General features: G+C 36.6%; 2 protein-coding genes across 13 annotated transcripts in view; one reads left to right on the top strand and one right to left on the bottom strand.

The window, feature by feature from the left end:
• Window positions 1-11,766, top strand: part of CEP83 (centrosomal protein 83) — a 183,263-nt gene extending 171,497 nt beyond the window's left edge. For all 7 annotated transcript variants that reach the window (XR_013522025.1, XM_035257301.3, XM_035257302.3 and 4 more), the window contains 3 exons: window positions 7,040-7,143; window positions 10,030-10,219; window positions 11,204-11,766. Coding sequence is in view for 6 of the 7 variants with exons in the window: in XM_035257301.3 (XP_035113192.2) it covers window positions 7,040-7,143; window positions 10,030-10,219; window positions 11,204-11,308 (399 nt within the window). In the remaining variant the exon portion in view is untranslated. The remainder of the gene's footprint in view (window positions 1-7,039; window positions 7,144-10,029; window positions 10,220-11,203) is intronic.
• Window positions 11,767-12,375: 609 nt separating this feature from the next.
• Window positions 12,376-18,464, bottom strand: part of PLXNC1 (plexin C1) — a 161,243-nt gene continuing 155,154 nt past the window's right edge. For 3 of the 6 annotated variants that reach the window (XM_002752858.7, XM_035257299.3, XM_035257300.3), the window contains 3 exons: window positions 16,191-16,331; window positions 16,028-16,102; window positions 12,376-14,890 (listed from right to left, as the gene is read on the bottom strand). In XM_002752858.7, coding sequence (XP_002752904.2) covers window positions 14,786-14,890; window positions 16,028-16,102; window positions 16,191-16,331 — 321 coding nt within the window. In that variant the 3' untranslated portion in view covers window positions 12,376-14,785. Of the gene's footprint in view, window positions 14,891-15,098; window positions 15,474-16,027; window positions 16,103-16,190; window positions 16,332-18,464 lie in introns of those variants that run through there. The other 3 variants (XM_035257297.3, XM_078337077.1, XM_035257298.3) reach the window with 2 other exon arrangements.

The raw sequence follows: 18,464 nt of genomic DNA, 5'->3' as shown, positions 1-18,464 counted from the left end.
GATATTCAGGACCTGAACTGAACATTGGGCAAGATGGATCTGATAGACCTCTACAGAACTCTTCATCCAAAAACAACAGAATATACGTTCTTCTCATGGCTGCATGGCACATACTCTAAAATTGACCACATAGTTAGACTTAAAATAATCCTCAGCAAATGCCAAAGAACCAAAATCATACCAAATACACAGCACAATAAAAATTGAAATCAAGACTAAAAATATTGCTCAAAATCATGCAGTTACGTAGACGTTAACCTGATCCTGAATGACTTTTGGGTAAATAATGGAAATTAAGGCAAAATTCAAGAAGTTCTTTGAAACTAAGAGAACAAAGATAGTACGTACCAGAATCTCTGGGACACATCTAAGGCTATGTTACCAGGGAAAGTTACAGCACTAAATGCCCACTTCACATAGCTTAAAAAAAAATCAAATTAACTGCTTAGCAGCACAACTAAAAGAATTAGAGGACCAAGAGAAAACCAACCCAAAGCTAGCATTAGAGCTGATCAGAAGGAGATCAAAACATGAACAGCCATTTAAAAGATTAATTAATACAGAAGTTGAGCTTTTGAAAAAAGTTGATAGGCTACTCGCTACACTAATAAGAAAAGAGAGAAGATCCAAATAAACCCTATTAGAAATGATCAAGGGGATGTTACTGCTGACCCCACAGAAATACAAATAACTGTCAGAAACAACTGTGAACACCTCTATGTATACAAATTAGCAAAGCTAGAAGAGCTAGATAAATTTCTGGACACATAGACCTTCCTAAGACTGAACTGTGAAGAAGTTGATTCGTTCTATAATGAGTTCTATAATTGAGGCAGTAGTAAATACCTGCCAACCAAAAAAAGCCCAGGACCAGATGGATTCACAGCCAGATTCTACCAAATCTACAAAGAAGAGCTGATACTGTTTCTACTGAAACTATTACAAAAAATAAAGGAGGAGGAAATCCTTCTCAACTCATTCTATGAAGCCAGCATTGTTCTGATAACAAAACCTGCGAGAGACACAACAAAGAAAACCTTAGGCCAATATCCTTGACGAACATTTATGCAGAATCCTCAACAAAGTACTTGCAAATTGAATCCAGTAGCACATCAAAAAGCTAATCTATCATGACAAAGTAGGTTTTATCCCTTGGATGCAAGGTTGGTTCAACATATGCAAATCAATAAATGTGATTCATCTCATAAACAAGACTAAAGACAAAAACCTCATGATTAAATAGATATAAAAAAGGCTTTTGATAAAATTTAATATTCCTTTATATTAAAAACTCAACAAACTAAGTATTGAAGGAACATAATGCAAAATCCAAGAGCCATCTGTGGCAAACCCATCACCAGCATCATACAAAATGGGCAAAATCTGAAAGCATCCCCCTTGAAAACCAGCACATGACAATGATAACCTCTCTTACCACTCATATTCAACATAGTAGTAGAAGTCCTGGCCAGAGTATTCAGGCAAGAGAAAGAAATAAAGGACATCCAAATAGGAGGAGAGGAAGTGAAACTATTGCTGTTTGCAGACATGATTGTATATTTAGAAAACCCCATAGTCTCAATCCAAAAAGCTCCTTCAGCTGATAAACAACTTTAGCAAAGTTTCAGGATACAAAGTCAGTGTACAAAAATCACTAGCATTTCTATACACCAACAACAGCCAAGCTGAGAACCAAATCAGGAATGTAATCCCATTCACAATTACACAAAAAGAATAAAATACTTAGGAATACAGCTGAACAGGGAAGTGAATGATCTCTACAATGATAATTACAAAACACTGCTGAGACAAATCAGAGATGATACAAACAAATGGAAGAACCTTCCATGCTCATGGATAGGAAGAATCAGTATCATTAAAATGGTTATAGTGCCCAAAGCAGTTTATGGATTCAGTGCTATTTCTGTCATACCACCAATGACATTCTTCATGGAAGTAGAAAAAAAATTTACAATTCATATGGAACAAAAAAAGAAATAGCCCCAGCAATTCTAGGAGGAAAAAAAAAAATAATAATGTGGGAGGCATCATGCTACCTGACAAAACTGTATACTATAGGGCAACAGTAACCAAAACAGCATGATATTGATACAAAAACAGACACATAGACCAATGGAACAGAACAGAGTAACCAGAAATAAGGCCTCACACCTACAATCATCTGATCTTCAACAAAGCTGACAAAAGCAATGGGAAAAATGACACTCCATTCATTAAATGGTTCTCTGATAACCAGCTAGCGATATGCAGAAGACTGAAACTAGACCTCTTCCTTACACCATAAACAAAAATCAACTCAAGGAGGATTAAAGACTTAAATGTAAAATCCAAAACCATAGAAACACTGGAGGGCAACCTTGGCAATACCATTCAGGACATAGGAACTGGAAAAGATTTCATGACGAAGATGCCAAAATCAATCACAGCAAAAGCAAAAATTGATAAATGGGTACTAATTAAACTTAAGAGCTTCTGCACAGCAAAAGAAACTGTCAACAGAGTAGACACACCTACAGAATGGGAGAAGATATTTGCAAACTATGCATCTGACAAAGGTCTATCTAGCATCTATAAAGAACTTAAAAAACAACCCCAATCAAAAGTGGGCAAAGGACATGAACAGATCATTTTCAAAAGAAGACATACATGTGGCCAACAAGCATATGAAAAAGAGCTCAGTATCACTGATCATTAGAGAAATGCAAATCAAAACCTCAATGAGATGCCATCTCACACCAGTCAGAATGGCTATTAAAAAATAACGGATTCTGGCAAGGTTGTGGAGAAAAGGGAATACTTATATGCTGTTGGTAGGAGTATAAATTAACCATTGTCGAAAGCAGTGTGCTAATTCCTCAAAGAGCTGAAAAAAGAGAACTACCATTGGACCCAGCAATCCCATTACTGGGTATATACCTAAAGTAATATAAATTGGTCTGCCATAAAGACAAACACATGCATGTGTTCATTGCAACACTTCACAATAGCAAAGGCATTGAATCAACCTAAATGCCCATCAGTGGCAGACTGGATAAAGATAATGCAGTATGTATACACCATGAAATACTATACAGCCATAAAAAAGAGATAATGTCCTTTACATGTACATTGATGGAGCATGACACCATTATCCTTAGCACACTAACATGAGAAAAGGAAACCAAATACTGCATGTTCTCATTCTCATAAGTGGGAGCTAAATGATGAGAACACATGGACACAAAGAAGGGAACAGCAGACACCGGGGCCTACTTGAGAGTGGAGCATGGGAGGAAGGAGAGGATTGGAAAAAAATAACTTAGGTACTAGGCTTAGTACCTGGGTGATGAAGTAATCTTTTTACCGATCAAACCAATCTGCACATGAGTTTACCTATAAAACAAATCTGCACATGTACATCTGAACCTAAAAATTGTTTTAAGAAAGAAGAGATGGACATAAAGAGTAGAAAGGAGGACGTTATTCACAAATGTCACTGTGCATGCATAAAATTCAACTATTAATGTGAATTTTTAAAATTTCTAGATACAAAGTCAAGTAAATACTATTTTTCTTTGCATACATAATTAGGAAATATTTCAGTGCTATTTACAATAGCATAAAAATATGTAAAATACCTAGGAACAAATCTGGTGAAATGTTTGTGACCTGACCTCTATATAGAAATACAAATATTGCTAAGAAAAATTTAAAAATGCCTAAAGGGAAAACTGTACCATATTCATGAGTTGGAAGATTCAATATTAAGATGTCAGTTCTTCCCAAATTAATCCGTAACTAGTTGAATGCAGTTCTAATCAAAATCTCAGCAGTTTTCTTTGTAGAAATTAGAAAGTAGATTCTAAAATTCATCTGAAAGTACAAAGGACTAGAATAACCAAAGCAGTCTTGAAGAACAGTAAAGCTAGAGGACTTAACTATCAGATATCAACACTAAACATAAGCAACAGTAATTCATTGTGGTATTGGCATAAGGATAAACAGACAAATGGAACAGTATAGAGTCCAGAAATAGGTTTACACTTAAGGTACCACTGCCTTTCGATACAGGATGGTCTTTCAAATAAATAGTACTGAGTCAATTAATTAAACTCAGCCCAACCTCACAACATAGATAAAAATGAACCATAGGCAGGGCATGGTGGCTCACACCTGTAATCCACACTTTGGGAGGCCGAGGCAGGCAGATCACGAGGTCAGGAGTTTGAGACCAGCCTGGCCAAGATGGTGAAATCCCATCTCTCCTAAAAATATAAAAATTAGCTGGGCATGATGGCACATGCCTGTAATCCCAGCTACTTGGGAGGCTGAGGCAGGAGAATTGCTTGAACTGGGACCCAGGAGGTAGAGGTTGCAATGGGCTACAGAGTGAGACTCCATCTCAAAAAAAAAAAAAAATGAACCGTAGACCTAAGTGTGAAAGAATTTTTTTTAAAAAAACTTCTAGATGAAAACTTGGGAGAAAATTTTAGTATCTTGGGATAGGAAGAATGCAAAAAGCACTTACTATAAAATATATGATCAATGTAATTTTATTTAAATTTAAAAATTTTTATTAAGGGATACTCTTAAGAGTAAGAAAATGATACCACAGTCTGGAGAAGGTCAATCTGCAATACATATATATCTGACAAATGTTTCATATTTTGAACATATAAAGAACTACAAATAAATAGGAACCAGGTTACTCAAAACTTTTAATGGACAAAAGACTGGGATGGATACTTAACGAGAGAGATCCAGATGACTAACATGCATAAGAAAAAGCTCTCAATACCTTTAGCTCTCAGGAAAATGCATATTAAAACTACATTGAGATACTACTGTATTTCACCAAAATAGCTAAAAGACTGACCATACCAAGTATTGGCTAAAACATAGAACAGGTAGAGCTCTCACATATTGCTGGTGGCAGTGAAGTTGGTAGAACTGATTTAGAAAACTGGCAGTATCTACTAAAGCTAAAGCATGTATACACTATGACCCACTCATAGGTATATACACAAGAGAATGAGGTACTTCTGCCAAAAACATGTTTAGGAATGTTCATAAATGTTTTATCATATTCCCAAACTGGAAACAAATTTTTATCAACAGAATAATGGATAAAATGTGGTATATTTATACAATGGATGACAATGTTAAAAAGAACTGTGACACAAAACACCATGGCTTAGTCATATGAATAAAATGTTGAGGAAAAAAGTCCAGATACAAAAGAGCATATATTTATGCTTTCTTTCATATTAATGGGTGGTTGGATAGCTGGACTCCTTAACTACCTATAAATACATAAATAAATACTTATGGTGATAAGTAAATACTTTATGGTGATAAAGGCCAGAAGAGTAATTCCTTTTTCGGGGTAGACAGGAACATAAGGAAGCCTTCTGGGATATTGGAGAATGTAGGACAATCAAAACATGAGAAAGAATACTTGTAGCATAGTTATTTGTAACAGTCCCAACCAGAAATAATGTAGATAACCCTTAATGGTGTACTGAGTGAATATACTAGACTATGCAGTAATCATAAGTGGAATATAATACGTGGCAGTGAATGAAGTATATAACAAATATCACAACGTTGAGTGAAATAAAGTCATAATAAAAGAATACACACTATGTATGTATATGAAGTTCAAAAATAGGCAAAAGTAAACTAGAGTTTTGGAAGTAAATTAGTTTGTTAGCTTTTCAGAGGATGGTGGGGCTAATGATTGGAAGGGGGAAAGGTAGGGGCCCTTTTGGCATGGCAGTGCTCGGACCTACAGGGGAGTTGTGCCATCATTTGTTTTGAGGTTTTTCATTGAGCTTTACATTTGTATTCTATGCATTTTTCTATAGGATTATACTTCAGTTGAAAAATACCTAAAAAGTTTGTAGCTACTAAATGAGTTTTAACATTATAGGTGTTTTTCTATTAAAAAACAAAACTGAAAAAAATATGACTTTTTTTCCATTTACTCCTTTTGCATTTTACCTGGACTTTTCAATACTATTTAATGAAACCATACAAGACTGACTTTTAGAAATTTTTTCCTTTGTATATTATAAAGTTTACATTTTTTCCTTCTAAGATTTAGAAAGGCAACTTTTAAACAGATGCATCCATATCTGTCTTAGCTTTTTGTCCCTTTAGTTTATAAATTTGGTAGTAATTTATAAATGACAAACATGCTTGTAATTTTGAATTTTGTTTCAGTTTTTTTTTTTTTAAGATGGGGGATCTTGGTCTGTTGTGCAGTGTGAGTGGTACAACCATAGCTAACTGTAGCCTTGAACTCCTAGGCTTAATCCATCCTTTAGCCTCACCCTCCCACTGTGCCTGGCTCTGTTCTTGTAAACACATGCTGTCTTCTGGGACAATGGAGAGTTCATTATTTCTTTTTATTTCTTTTTTTGAGACAAAATCTCGCTCTGTTGCCAGGCTGGAGTGCAGTGGCACGATGTCAGCTCACTGGAACCCCTGCCTCCCAGGTTTAAGCTTTTCTCCTGTCTCAGCCTCCCAAGTAGCTGGGACTACAGGCACATGCCACCACGCCCAGCTAATTTTTGCATTTTTTAGTAGAGACGGGGTTTCATGATGTTGGCCAAGATGGTCTTGATGTCTTGACCTCATGATCTGCCCACCTCGGTCTCCCAAAGTGCTGGGATTACAGGTGTGAGCCACCAAGCCTGGCCGAGTTCATTATTTCTTATCAGATGTACAGGCAGACCCAGTAGTAAAATTTGACTCCTTCCCTTTGTAGATTTTTTTATTAGCAGCAATTATTGATACCTATTTCTTTGGTTTGGCAATTCATGATTATTTGTCACATTGAGGATAATAGATTTGTGGTTTACTACTATCTTTGCAATTTTCAGTAAGAGCCATGTCTACTAATCTTTTTTCCTAGTATTCACTGAAAGCATTCATATATAAATAGAGTTTTTGTTGAGTAAAATATTTTCTATATAGTTTAGTTCAAATAAGAGATTATGTATTGACATACTTGTTCATATTTCTCTTTTTCTAGAGAAAATCTCTTCATGAAAACAAATTGAAAAGGCTACAGGAGAAAGTAGAAGTCTTGGAGGCAAAGAAAGAAGAACTGGAAACAGAAAATCAGGTGTTAAATAGGTAATGTGCTTGTATGTGTATCTTCCCCATGTGGTTATTTTGATGTCATAGAACTTTGTCTCTAAGTATAACATACCTTATTTTCTTTTAAAATGTACATTTAAAAGATTGCTAAAACAACTTGATAACTCCTAATGGACTATTCTGTTTATCCCCCCAACCGACGGTTCCTTCAAACCGAAAGGTGTCTATCACATGCCAGGTGTTTGCATTATGTTTGGAACTAACAGAAAAGGTCACTGGCTTTGGTAGCAAGGAATGGTGTTAGTTCTTGCTGCTGAGACAAGACAGTTGTAGCTATTGCGTAGTTCTGAAAATTGTGGCTACAACTTTGAATCAAAGGTCAGTTTTTGGTTTTCTGGTGTAAAGAGTTATTGAGTTATGGTTTCGGGTTTTGCAGTCACATCCAAGCATATCCGATAATCAGGATCGTCAGTATTTTTAAAGGCAGAGATTTGTCATACTAAGTTGGAGGCAGTGGCATTATGTGACCCATTTGATTCAAGTTAAGAAAAAACTTTTGATTTTAGTGTATTAGTGGTAGCCTCCAGCACCTTAGCTATTCAAGTATTCAAATTTTCTGTAATGGAAATTGCCTATAATATCATGCATTGATGTTTTATGATGTACACTGGTGTTCTTAGGTGCAGTTATTATCAAAATGTGAACAATTTTTTAAAGAACATTCTAGAGGTTTCTAGACTGTAGAATTACTGCCAGCCTTACAATACTCTATTCCAAAGTAGGAAGCCACCTTTAGTTTATTAATTTAGTAGTAATTTATAAATTACAAACATGCTTGTAATTTTGAATTTTGTTTCAATTCCTTTTTTTTTTTTTTTTTTTTTTTAAGATAGGGTCTTGGTCAGTTGTCCAGGTGGAGTGCAGTGGCACATTCCTAGTTAACTGTAGCCTCAGACTCCTAGGCTTAATCCATTCTCCTGCCTCAGCATCTCAAAGCACAGGGATTATAAGCATGAGCCATCATTCCTGGCTCAGTCCTTCTAAAACAAAATTAAACTTACTTCCTCTTCTATAAACATTAATATTGAAATGTTAGCAATTCAAGATTGGCCAGCTATGGTGCAGATCATCTAGAATTTTGACTGATTTTGAAATTATATTTGACTACTTTTGTGATTAACGGTTATGACTGTCATGTCCAAAAAGATGATGATCTGTGAAGGCCTGGAAATTTAGCCTTTTTTCTCCATGTCATTCTTTCCTAAAGTCATGGAGCTTCACGTTTGTGATTACCTATTATAATAGGAAAAACCAGTGTTTTTCCTATTCTCACACAGTCAGCACAACACTTCTGACACCAGATGTTTGAGGTTTTTTCCTACATATGAATTAATCAGTTCTCCAAAGGACACAAACTAGGTGTCTAGTTTGTCTATAATTACTGAATTATAGGTCTGATACTATCTACCTGAATTTAGCATGAGATCCCACAAGTAGAGGGCTCAGTCCCAGAAGACTGCCCCCCAACTTCAGAATGCAGCCATAAGCTCCAGGTTGTAATCCGTGCTTCTGACTGACAGGCTAAAAATGGCTATAAATTGGGATTCCCATGGCCTGCTCATCATGTTCAATTAATTTGCTAGAGCAGCTTACAAAACACAAGGAGACTTTACTTATGTTAACCAGTATATTAGAAAGGATATTACAAAAGATATAGATGAGCAGCCACCTACAAGAGATACATAGGAAAAGGTAAAAGGAAAGGGATGTGGAGCTTCCATGCCCTCCCTGGGCATGCCTACCTCCAGACACCTTGATGTGTTCAGCAGCCCAGAAGCTCTCTGACCCTGTCCTTTCGGATTTTTATGGAGGCTTCATTACATAGGCATGATTGATTATATCATTGGCCATTGGTGATCAACGCAACCTTTAGCCCTCTACCTTCCCAGATGTTATGCAGTAGGGTTGGAGAGTGGGGCTGAAAGTTCCAACCCTCTAATCATGCCTTGGTCTTTCTGGTGACATGCCCCATTTAATCCAATGCCCCATTGTGAAGCTATTCAGGGGCCCCCAGCCACCAGTCGTCTTATTGATACACAAAAGATACTCTTATCACTGCAGAGATTCCCAGAGGTTTAGGAACCAGGAAGTGTGCCAGGAACCAGGGCAAAGACCAAATATATATTTCTTACTATAATATCACACTGACATTTTAAAAATTAGATTGAACTATGTGAAATTCTCTATTTGCCCATATTTCACCCATAAAAATGGCAATTTTGTTAAGGTTCAATTCAGCATTTTCTTTACACTTGACCCTTGACAACATGGGCTTGAACTGCGTGGGTCTACTTATATGCAGATTTTTTTCAGGCAAACATGGATCGAAAATACAGTATTCACAGGATGTGAAACCTGCCAGTTCAGAGATCCAACTTTTCCATTATGTGAGTTCTGCAGGGCTGACTGCAGGACTTGAGTATGCATAGGCTTTGATATATGAGGACTAATCCCATGTGTGTACTGAGAGATGAACTGTATTTTTATTTGATTATTTCTGTAAAATAAGGCACTCTTGGTTTAAAGAGTCTCCCTTTAGATTCAGGATTCATGAATGGAGGTGAGTGGGAAGGTAGGAATGAGTACCAAAGTATCAAAAGATTTTAGATCTTTAATTAGCAAATAAAACTTTATAATGAGTTGATAGCCTGCAATGCTAATGATTGCATATGATTAAGATGTTATACCATGTTTCTGTTTATCTTTCTAAGTAAACAGATTTTTTATCTATGTATTATATATAGATAGATCTCATAATTTAGAAATCTTTCTCTTCCAGTTTAAAATTATATTCTGTGAATCATACTGTGCTTCAATAGGGTATAACCATATTAAAAAAAAACACTTCTTTTTCTTTTTAAGACAAAATGTTCCTTTTGAAGACTATACAAGGCTTCAAAAAAGACTAAAAGATATACAAAGAAGACATAATGAATTTCGAAGTCTAATTTTGGTTCCTAACATGCCTCCAACAGCATCTATCAATCCTGTTAGCTTTCAGTCACCAGCCATGGTTCCAAGCATGGAACTACCATTTCCTCCTCATATGCAGGTATGAGCATTTATTTTAGGGAAAAAAGTTAGTCATACATTTTTGTATGTCTTTATATTTAAATGTGGTGATAAAACTCAAATTATAACTTTGGTCAGTGCTCAAAATTCACCACAAAAATGGCATAAACATTTAAAAGCAGTTTTAACTTCTTCCCTTTCATTTATCATAGCAATTTGCTGAATTTGGTTTCAATCATAATCCTTTAGTGATGGTGCTAGGCATGAAATATCTTACTGGACAATTGAAAAGAGGAAATTTGATTGAGTCCTTGAGTAACCTAGAGTTTGTAGCTTACTCATAATGTTAATACTAATGACTACTGAGCATTTACTAATGCAGTGAACTGTGCGTGTTCCATGCAATGTCTAATACTAACGAAAAATGCTTTCAGGGCAGATATTACTATTCCTAATTCATAGATAAGGGAACTAAGAGTGAAGTGACTAAGTTTCAAACCTAAACCCATTGAATCCAAAACCTGGGTTATTTCTATTGTATCAGGCCCCTGAGGAATTGTAGAAATCAGATTGATTTGTTTTCAGAAGATGGACTATTAATAAGTAATTATGTTTTATAATATTGTAAGCACAGAAGATTTTAATCACTGAATTGAATCTCAGGCCAAGTGCTTTGTTTATAATAAACCTCTGTTAAACACCAGTGTTGTTGGAAAGTTGCCATGTAAGTATACCTGGGCCCTGCATTAATATTTTCTAATTCACTCCCTGGTGAATTTTATACCTAATGAAGAACAGACTATGAGTTTTGCTTAAGGCTAGAGCCTGAGGCAGGAGAGAAGCAAAACAGATGGTAGTTTAGCCCATGCCACTTTTTTTTAGACTGCTACAGTGGTCAGCACTTCCTTGCCAGATACTATAGGCATATGTAAAAGAGGCAGACCTAGGCTGCTGCCTAACAGTTACTTTTCTACTAGTTTGTTTAACAGTTTCTTTTGCTATGCTTTCACTACATCATTTTAAGGAGGAACAGCATCAAAGGGAACTCTCTCTACTTCGCAAAAGACTAGAAGAACTGGAAACAACACAAAGAAAACAATTAGAGGAACTTGGATCTTCTGGAGATTGATGTTCTTGGAGAACAGGCAGATCAAAAGAGGTGAAGTCGGTGACTCAGTAAAACTTGATGTTTTAACCTGTGGCATTTAGATACATTTTACTGTTTGCCAAAACACTTGAATGTGCCTCAAGAAAAGGTACCTACTACATGCTGCATTGCATGACTATCATACTGATTTTAGAATTCTACAAGTGAAGCATTAAAAGAAAAAGTCTCAGATACATTTAGAATATTTGACATTGGTTTGAGAATGTAGAACAGTATCATAATTCCCTCTTCAAAATGCTTGGCAATAACTGGGTCCACATGCATCTTCTGGTTTACTATATACAAAAACCGTCGTTGAAAAAAGATGACAATTTAAAAGTCAGCATAAAGAATGTAAAGGTATCTATATACATTACAAAAGGCTACCTTTTCTAAAAGCTGTGTGCACATAATTAAAGAGCTTAATATTTTTTAATCTACATATTGTCTTGTGTTTAACTTTATATCAACCATATAGCATATATTTAGCAATATGATGAGAGTCTAGTGATTTTGGCTTCATTAGAATACAGAGTAAGTGCAAATAATTAAATCATATGACAGTATTAACAAGTGGGCCATTGATTGTAAAACTTGAACCCAGGTAGGTACCTTTATAAGTGTTGCTGGAATTTAACTTTACTTCTCACTATGGTGGACCTAACCAAATAATTATGTGTTTTATTTGTGTCCCTAAGTATGCTTATTTTTTTTTTTACTCTACACCCATTGGAAGCTTTTTAAATGTGACATCTTTTAGAGGAATTCTGCTAGAATAATTCCATGTTAATGAGGCGAAAGCTCAGGTCTCCCAAATTAAATGGAATGTTCATTATCCAAAGGTCAAAAGTCCAGGTTGATAGTGGAGGCGAGGATTGTAATTGAGCAGTCCTTAGCACCATTTAGCAAGAAACTAGGTTTACTTACATAATGTAGCTGCTTATTCACAGTGTATACAGTGATACCTTGTCTCTGAAAAATAATTTCCATGGAGCCACTTATAATAGATTTTTATTCTAACTAGAAAATTGAAAAAAGACAGTCCACAGTTACATCAAAATGTTTATTTTTTGGATATAGACATTTAAAACATTCATCTTGAAGAACAGCTTCAATCAGGTATACAATAAGAAATAGACTTTAAATCCTAATACAGAAAAGGTAACAGAATTTTTTAAATGCTGCTGTAGACACTAGTGTTAGGAAAAAAAGTTTATAAATGAATTGTTTTGCACCAAAAAAATATGCAAAGAAACTTGAAAATAGAAATTGTTTGCCATTTGTTGCTCTGGTTGCTGTTTAATATAGACCCAGTGACTGATTGTCTTCAGCACACATCTAATTTGGCCATTTACTGCATTTGGCTAATGTGATCCAAAATGTGATCTAGATAAATAGATAGTGCTTTTCACTGGAAGATTGACAAACACGCTACATACATTAGTGAATCTTCATACCACCTCAGTGAGGTAGTTTAGAAATATTATACAGAAATTGAGGCACAAAGAGGTAAGTGACTTGCCCAAAGTTCCCAACAGCACAGTCCCTGGAAGAGGAGGTAACTCTCCACACAGGACTCATGTGCCAGAAAGCTGGACAGGGACACCCTCATGTAGCATTTAGTAAATACTCAGATAAAGCTGTAGCTGATCCTTTGAGTTTTTAGTACCCTAAAGTAGGGGAAGTCTTTTGGGCAACTCTCCTACCCTTGGCTCTCAACTCTCCTACTTTTGTTCTCTTATGAACTCCTTCGACTATTTGAAGAGTGTAGCAGCCTTAGATGGGGACCAGACCTCTCACCTTTATTCTGATATGTAACCTATTTGGTAGTTTTGTTTGAGGTGTGTCCATCGGACAGACAATGGTCAAAAGCAACAGGATCGGGAAGGTGCCCATCAGGGGTAGTAACTGCTTGTTTTCTGTGGTCAGTTTGTAGAGATGTCACCGCTCTCATTCTTTTCCAGATAATTCAGGAGCAAAATGGAATTGCATTTATCTAAAAGACAAATCCATATTTAAATCCTGATGCTCCATAGATTGTTGGTAAATGATTTCAAGGAATATGTGATCAATGTTATTTGACCTGAAAAAATTTCTTTCCTGGGGGCGGGGGTGGTGGTGGGGTGGGATTTGGAGCACCAAGGGTAAAAGGTGCCTGCCACAAGAAAAGCTCAAGAGTTGCCAATTATGCTGTTTACTTCTTCTGGTTTAATAGAAGGAAAACACAGTGGTATTAAAATTGGTCATGAGCAGCAAAAATTCAGGAATAAAAAATCAGCACTAAAAAGACTACAGTATAACTGGATAGAGAATTCTTTAAAAAGAAAGGCATGAATAAATGGGCATTTTAAATTCTTTCTCCTGTGAGGAATACTTCCAAAAAGTACATAGTAAGACTAAGATACCAAGTTGTATACTAATATTTTTCAGGCCTTGGGCCTCAAATATATATATTTATATATAATACTCCAGTGTGAACAGCAATTTGATGAAATGTAAAATGTATCTTTTTAAAATCACACACAAGTATTTATAACCACAGGGTTCACCAGAAATCTAAAGCAAGGAGACACTCATATAGAAATGGAGTTACTTTTCCACAGATTGTTCTGATCAAAGGTTTTGAAACAAATGAATTAATGATTTTTTTTGTATAATATCCAACATGTCCACTATCAAACAAACACATTTAGTATGAAAAAATAGATGGAAAAAAAAGGAACATACATTAGGACAAAGTATCTGGTTAAAATGCTGTTCATTTAAATAAAGTTCACTCACTCTCCTTACTTTAGAGGTCCTTGGTGAAATGGAGGTGAGTCTGATGGAGTGCAGTTGATGACCACTGAAAAACACGAGCCCTTTCAACAATGTTGCAACACTGTTAGTTTTTGGTTTAAACACACACACACACTCACAAATGCTAAGTGTACACTACCAAATTCTGCGGTCGCCTTTTCCAAGAACTACTGGGGAAAGTTTCAATGCTGCAAATCCTCGAGGTTGCCTTAACACCCCCACCTTGTTTCTAAATGACTCATTTCACATTTTGTTTTGAGCATTGGCAGTATCCCTTTACAATGCAGAGGTGCAGAGTAGCACAAATGCTACATAGCTGTAGTTTTCAAATAAAACCACTTATATCATTGTGCTTAAGTGGAGACTGTAGTTACAATACTGACCCTCGCTTACTGGCCCTGTATTCTCTGTAAACAAGGAGGCTGTTTGCAACAACCACTTCAACTCTATTTACAGAAGGGTTCCCACAGTATACACACAGGCACAGTGGTTGGTATGCTTTCTAAAAGCTGTGCATGTGCCTTGGTCTCTTAAAAAGACAGTGCTCAAAGTGGAACCTATGTGCAAACAAGAAATTAACGACATAGAGTAGCTCAAGCAGCCATTTTGCTCCCAAGTCGTCTGAAGAACTTTGCCAGATTAAGCCAGGGCCCAGAGTGCTTACATCCACTTGCATTTCTTCTTTTCATCAAATAAGACTTTTACATGCAAGAGTTGTTTCTGAGCTTCTTCCAGCCCTCGTTCTCTTTCTAGTTTATTTAGAATCTGTTGACAATTAGAACAGTTATTTTAGATATTGTGGTTTTAGCATTACAATTCTGTTTTTTGCATACCTGATGCTAGGAGTGGTAAAATCTGTATGAAACAGATGCCAACATTTTCTTCCATCACTTACGTACTCACTCTGCACGGTGTTTTGCTAAGTCATTATCACAGGATCAACAATACCTTGGCTTAAAATAGAAGCTCGCAAGAAATACCAACTATTTGCTTACAAATATGGGGCCAGGCTTCCAAGGCCCTGCTTTATGCATTATGTCACAGCCATTCCAAGCACAGCAAGCATTCCTGGGCAGCCAACATGCAGGTAAGTATTTCTCCTTAAATGCAGCAGGCAGGCACATCCTGGTCAGAGACAGATCCTTCCCTTCCCTCCCATCTGGGCAGTGTAGTCCCTCCTCTTCCCTCCCTTCCCTTCTCTCCCCTGGCCCCTGGAAAGAGGGATGCTTATCATGTTTAAGGAACTCATTGCCTCTACCCTACCTTAGCGCTTCACTTGATCTTCAAGTAGCAAATGGATTTGGTGAGCTATTCTCACCATTGACATGGATAGCCTGTCCCAGCATGACTGATTGGGGGGGAATCAGGGAAGGGGGAGTTAACATATGTTTGGAAACAAAGCATCTGATGAATGTGTCTGTGTGAATTTCCAAAGAAAAAAACCCAGATTAAGGAGAATTAATCATAAAGGAGAATGGTTTATTGAAATAGTCGCTTAAGTTAGAAATATGTCGTAATTTCATAACTACTGAATACAGAATCTAGGAGATTTAACAAGCTTAGCTTTCATTTTTAGCAGATTACAATCAAGCATAAGCTGACCCCATTTTATAGGGCCACTACTTACTCATCAGTGTTAACTTGAGTCAGTGTGGCTGTAGGCCCCATGAACTCAAATGTAAATTTAGGCTGGTCCAAATGTGGGCAGCATGATAAAACTTTAAGAGGGGCAGCCGTGTGCAGGGTCTGGCTCAGTGCCAGGATCCCCCATCTCAGACAGGCTTCCTGGCATCCCTTTCTGGCCTTTTGGGATGCCAGAGCTGTTCTGAAACTGACAGAATGCTATAACCACATCCTGGTGCCTGACTCACAGGTATATAACAATGTTATTTAAAATCTTACCTCATCAAAATATTTTACGATGTATTTGTAAATTTCTGTCAAGGCCACTTCTTCATTAAATTCATTTTCGTGTTTCTTAAAAAAAAAAAAAAAAGCCTTGAGAAATTCTGAAATGACTTAAAGAAACCAAATACAAGCTTTTTTTTCTGCTTTCTAACTATACCTTAGATTCCTGAGTTAAAAATTCTTCCATTTCTGAGGATGACAATGGAGGCAAATCCCTGATTGCTTTGTAATAAGATTTTACTTCTTCTTTGTAGGTTGGGATATCCTTAGCATAGAGAAGCTTATTAGTTGGTGCTTCCTGAAAAGAGAAAAAAAGGAGGTGGGGGACAAATTTATAATACACCAATGTAGCTGAACCCACACACCAGTTTTACCTCTTGATAACAAGGCTTCATGCAGTAGGCCTTCAATGTTGTTGACTGAATGACTGACTGCTATCTAGATAGTTCTGGTGAGTCACTGTTATTTTCAGGCAGATTAAATGCTAATATATTCTGCCTTCCTCTTATAAAAGAACCAAAATTATTATTTTTGCGTGATTTTGAGTTACTGTAACAATAGAACTTATTTCAATCATAGTTCATTACTAATGGTTGTAAAAAGCCTGAATTAAAACATTTGCTCTCATCCTCACCCACCAGTGAATTTGGCATTTATAAAAGACTTGATTGTAGGTCTGATTGAGCCTTTTATATAACCATGAAACTGGTAAGTAATTGGCAGTGGCAGATTTTCTAGCTTGTCCCTTTTATTTAATTAAAGATCTTCCAGTTTCTTTAAGAAAGCACATGGTCATTAGTATTGGTGGCTCTGATGTGTGATTTTGCAAAGTTTCCCTGGCAGTTTGAATGTTTCTATGTAATAATAATGATATTTAAACACTAAATATGACTTTATTTTTAAAAGTCATTATTTTTCACAAAAGTTTAAAAAATTCTACTCAGGGAAGATAGGTAAGTTAATGATAGGGCTGATGTCCCAGTACATTTTAAAGAGCCCATGAGGCTAAATCAATGGCTTCATGAATCATTCTGAAGGATGCCTAGAGATGGAGATAGTATAGAGATTTTCTCATGGGTCAAATTTAAATGGAACCCAGAAATCATGCTATCACTCATTCATTCAGTAAACACTATTAAGCAAGCACTGGGGCAGGTATTGAGTGTACAGTGATAAAGACCAGTGGCTGCCCTTGAGAAGCTTACAATCTAGTTGCACATACAGATTTACGAAGTGCTTACTATGATACAAATAATTAGCAGGAGTTGACAAAAAGAGACAAAAAATATCTGACAATTCTGCTACTTTATGTGGTCCCAGGCAAAACGTGTAACTTCCCAGAACATCGATTTTCACATTTATAAAATAAGGGTAATAATAACTACCTTATTTGGTACTTGTGAGGATTAAGTGAAATGTTAAGAACATAATTCATAAGCACCTGTTTTAAGTGTGAATAAACATTTAAGTGTCTTTCAGTGTGCTGCATGTTAAAATGAACTTTATTAGTCAAATGATGAAAGTGCTATAGGAAATACACTGGGGAAAGTTCACAAAGTAGGTATATTTAGACCGATCCGAGTCTTTTACAATTTCTAGTCCTCATTAGGAAATCATGTTTGTTGAATGAATAAAATGTTTACGATGAATGAAGGAGTAGGATTTTACTAGACAGAGGGATTGAGAGACAGGAAAGACGAGCAAAGGGATGTGAGAACAAGTTCATGGTGTGAACTGGGGAAAAGTAAAAGCTGTAGTACAGTGGGTGTCTGGAGTGTGGAAGACAGTATTGAGGCTAACAAAGAGTCCTGAAGCCCATCAGGAGTCACTATGGGCACTGTGAAGATTTTAGCTGGTAGGTAATAGGAAATATTTCCTTTTTTTTTTTTTTTTTTTCTGAGACAGTCTAACTCTGTTGCCAGGCTGGAGTGCACTGGCGCAATCTTGACTCACTGCAACCTCTGCCTCCTGGGTTCAAGCAATTCTCCTGCCTCAGCCTCCCAAGTAGCTAAGACTATGGGCGCCTGCCACCACGCCCGGCTAATTTTGGTATTTTTAGTAGAGATGGGGTTTCATCATTTTGGGCAGGATGATTTTGATCTCTTGACCTTGTGATCCACCCGCCTTGGCCTCCCAAGGCTGGGATTACAGGAGTGAGCCTCGCACCCGGCCATATTTGCAAGTTTTAAGAACCAGACTGACATCAGATACATGTTTTAGGAAGATTACCTGAGAAACAATGAAAAGGAAAAGTTTAGGGATAGGTGGACAGCAGGGGCAGGGACACCAATCAGGAAGCAATTATCCTAGTAGGGACAGGATGAAGTAATAAGGCTGCGGAAGGAGGAGGGAGGGACAGACATTTGAGAAAAAAGTGAGTGGTAACCAATAGTTGGGGATAGAGGTTGGAAGGAGGAGGAGTCAAAGATAA

Source organism: Callithrix jacchus, chromosome 9 (genome assembly GCF_049354715.1).
Source record: "Callithrix jacchus isolate 240 chromosome 9, calJac240_pri, whole genome shotgun sequence".
Taxonomy (NCBI): domain Eukaryota; kingdom Metazoa; phylum Chordata; class Mammalia; order Primates; family Cebidae; genus Callithrix; species Callithrix jacchus.
The sequence above is the reverse complement of the archived record's forward strand: the minus strand, read 5'-3'. Positions and strand labels throughout refer to the sequence as shown.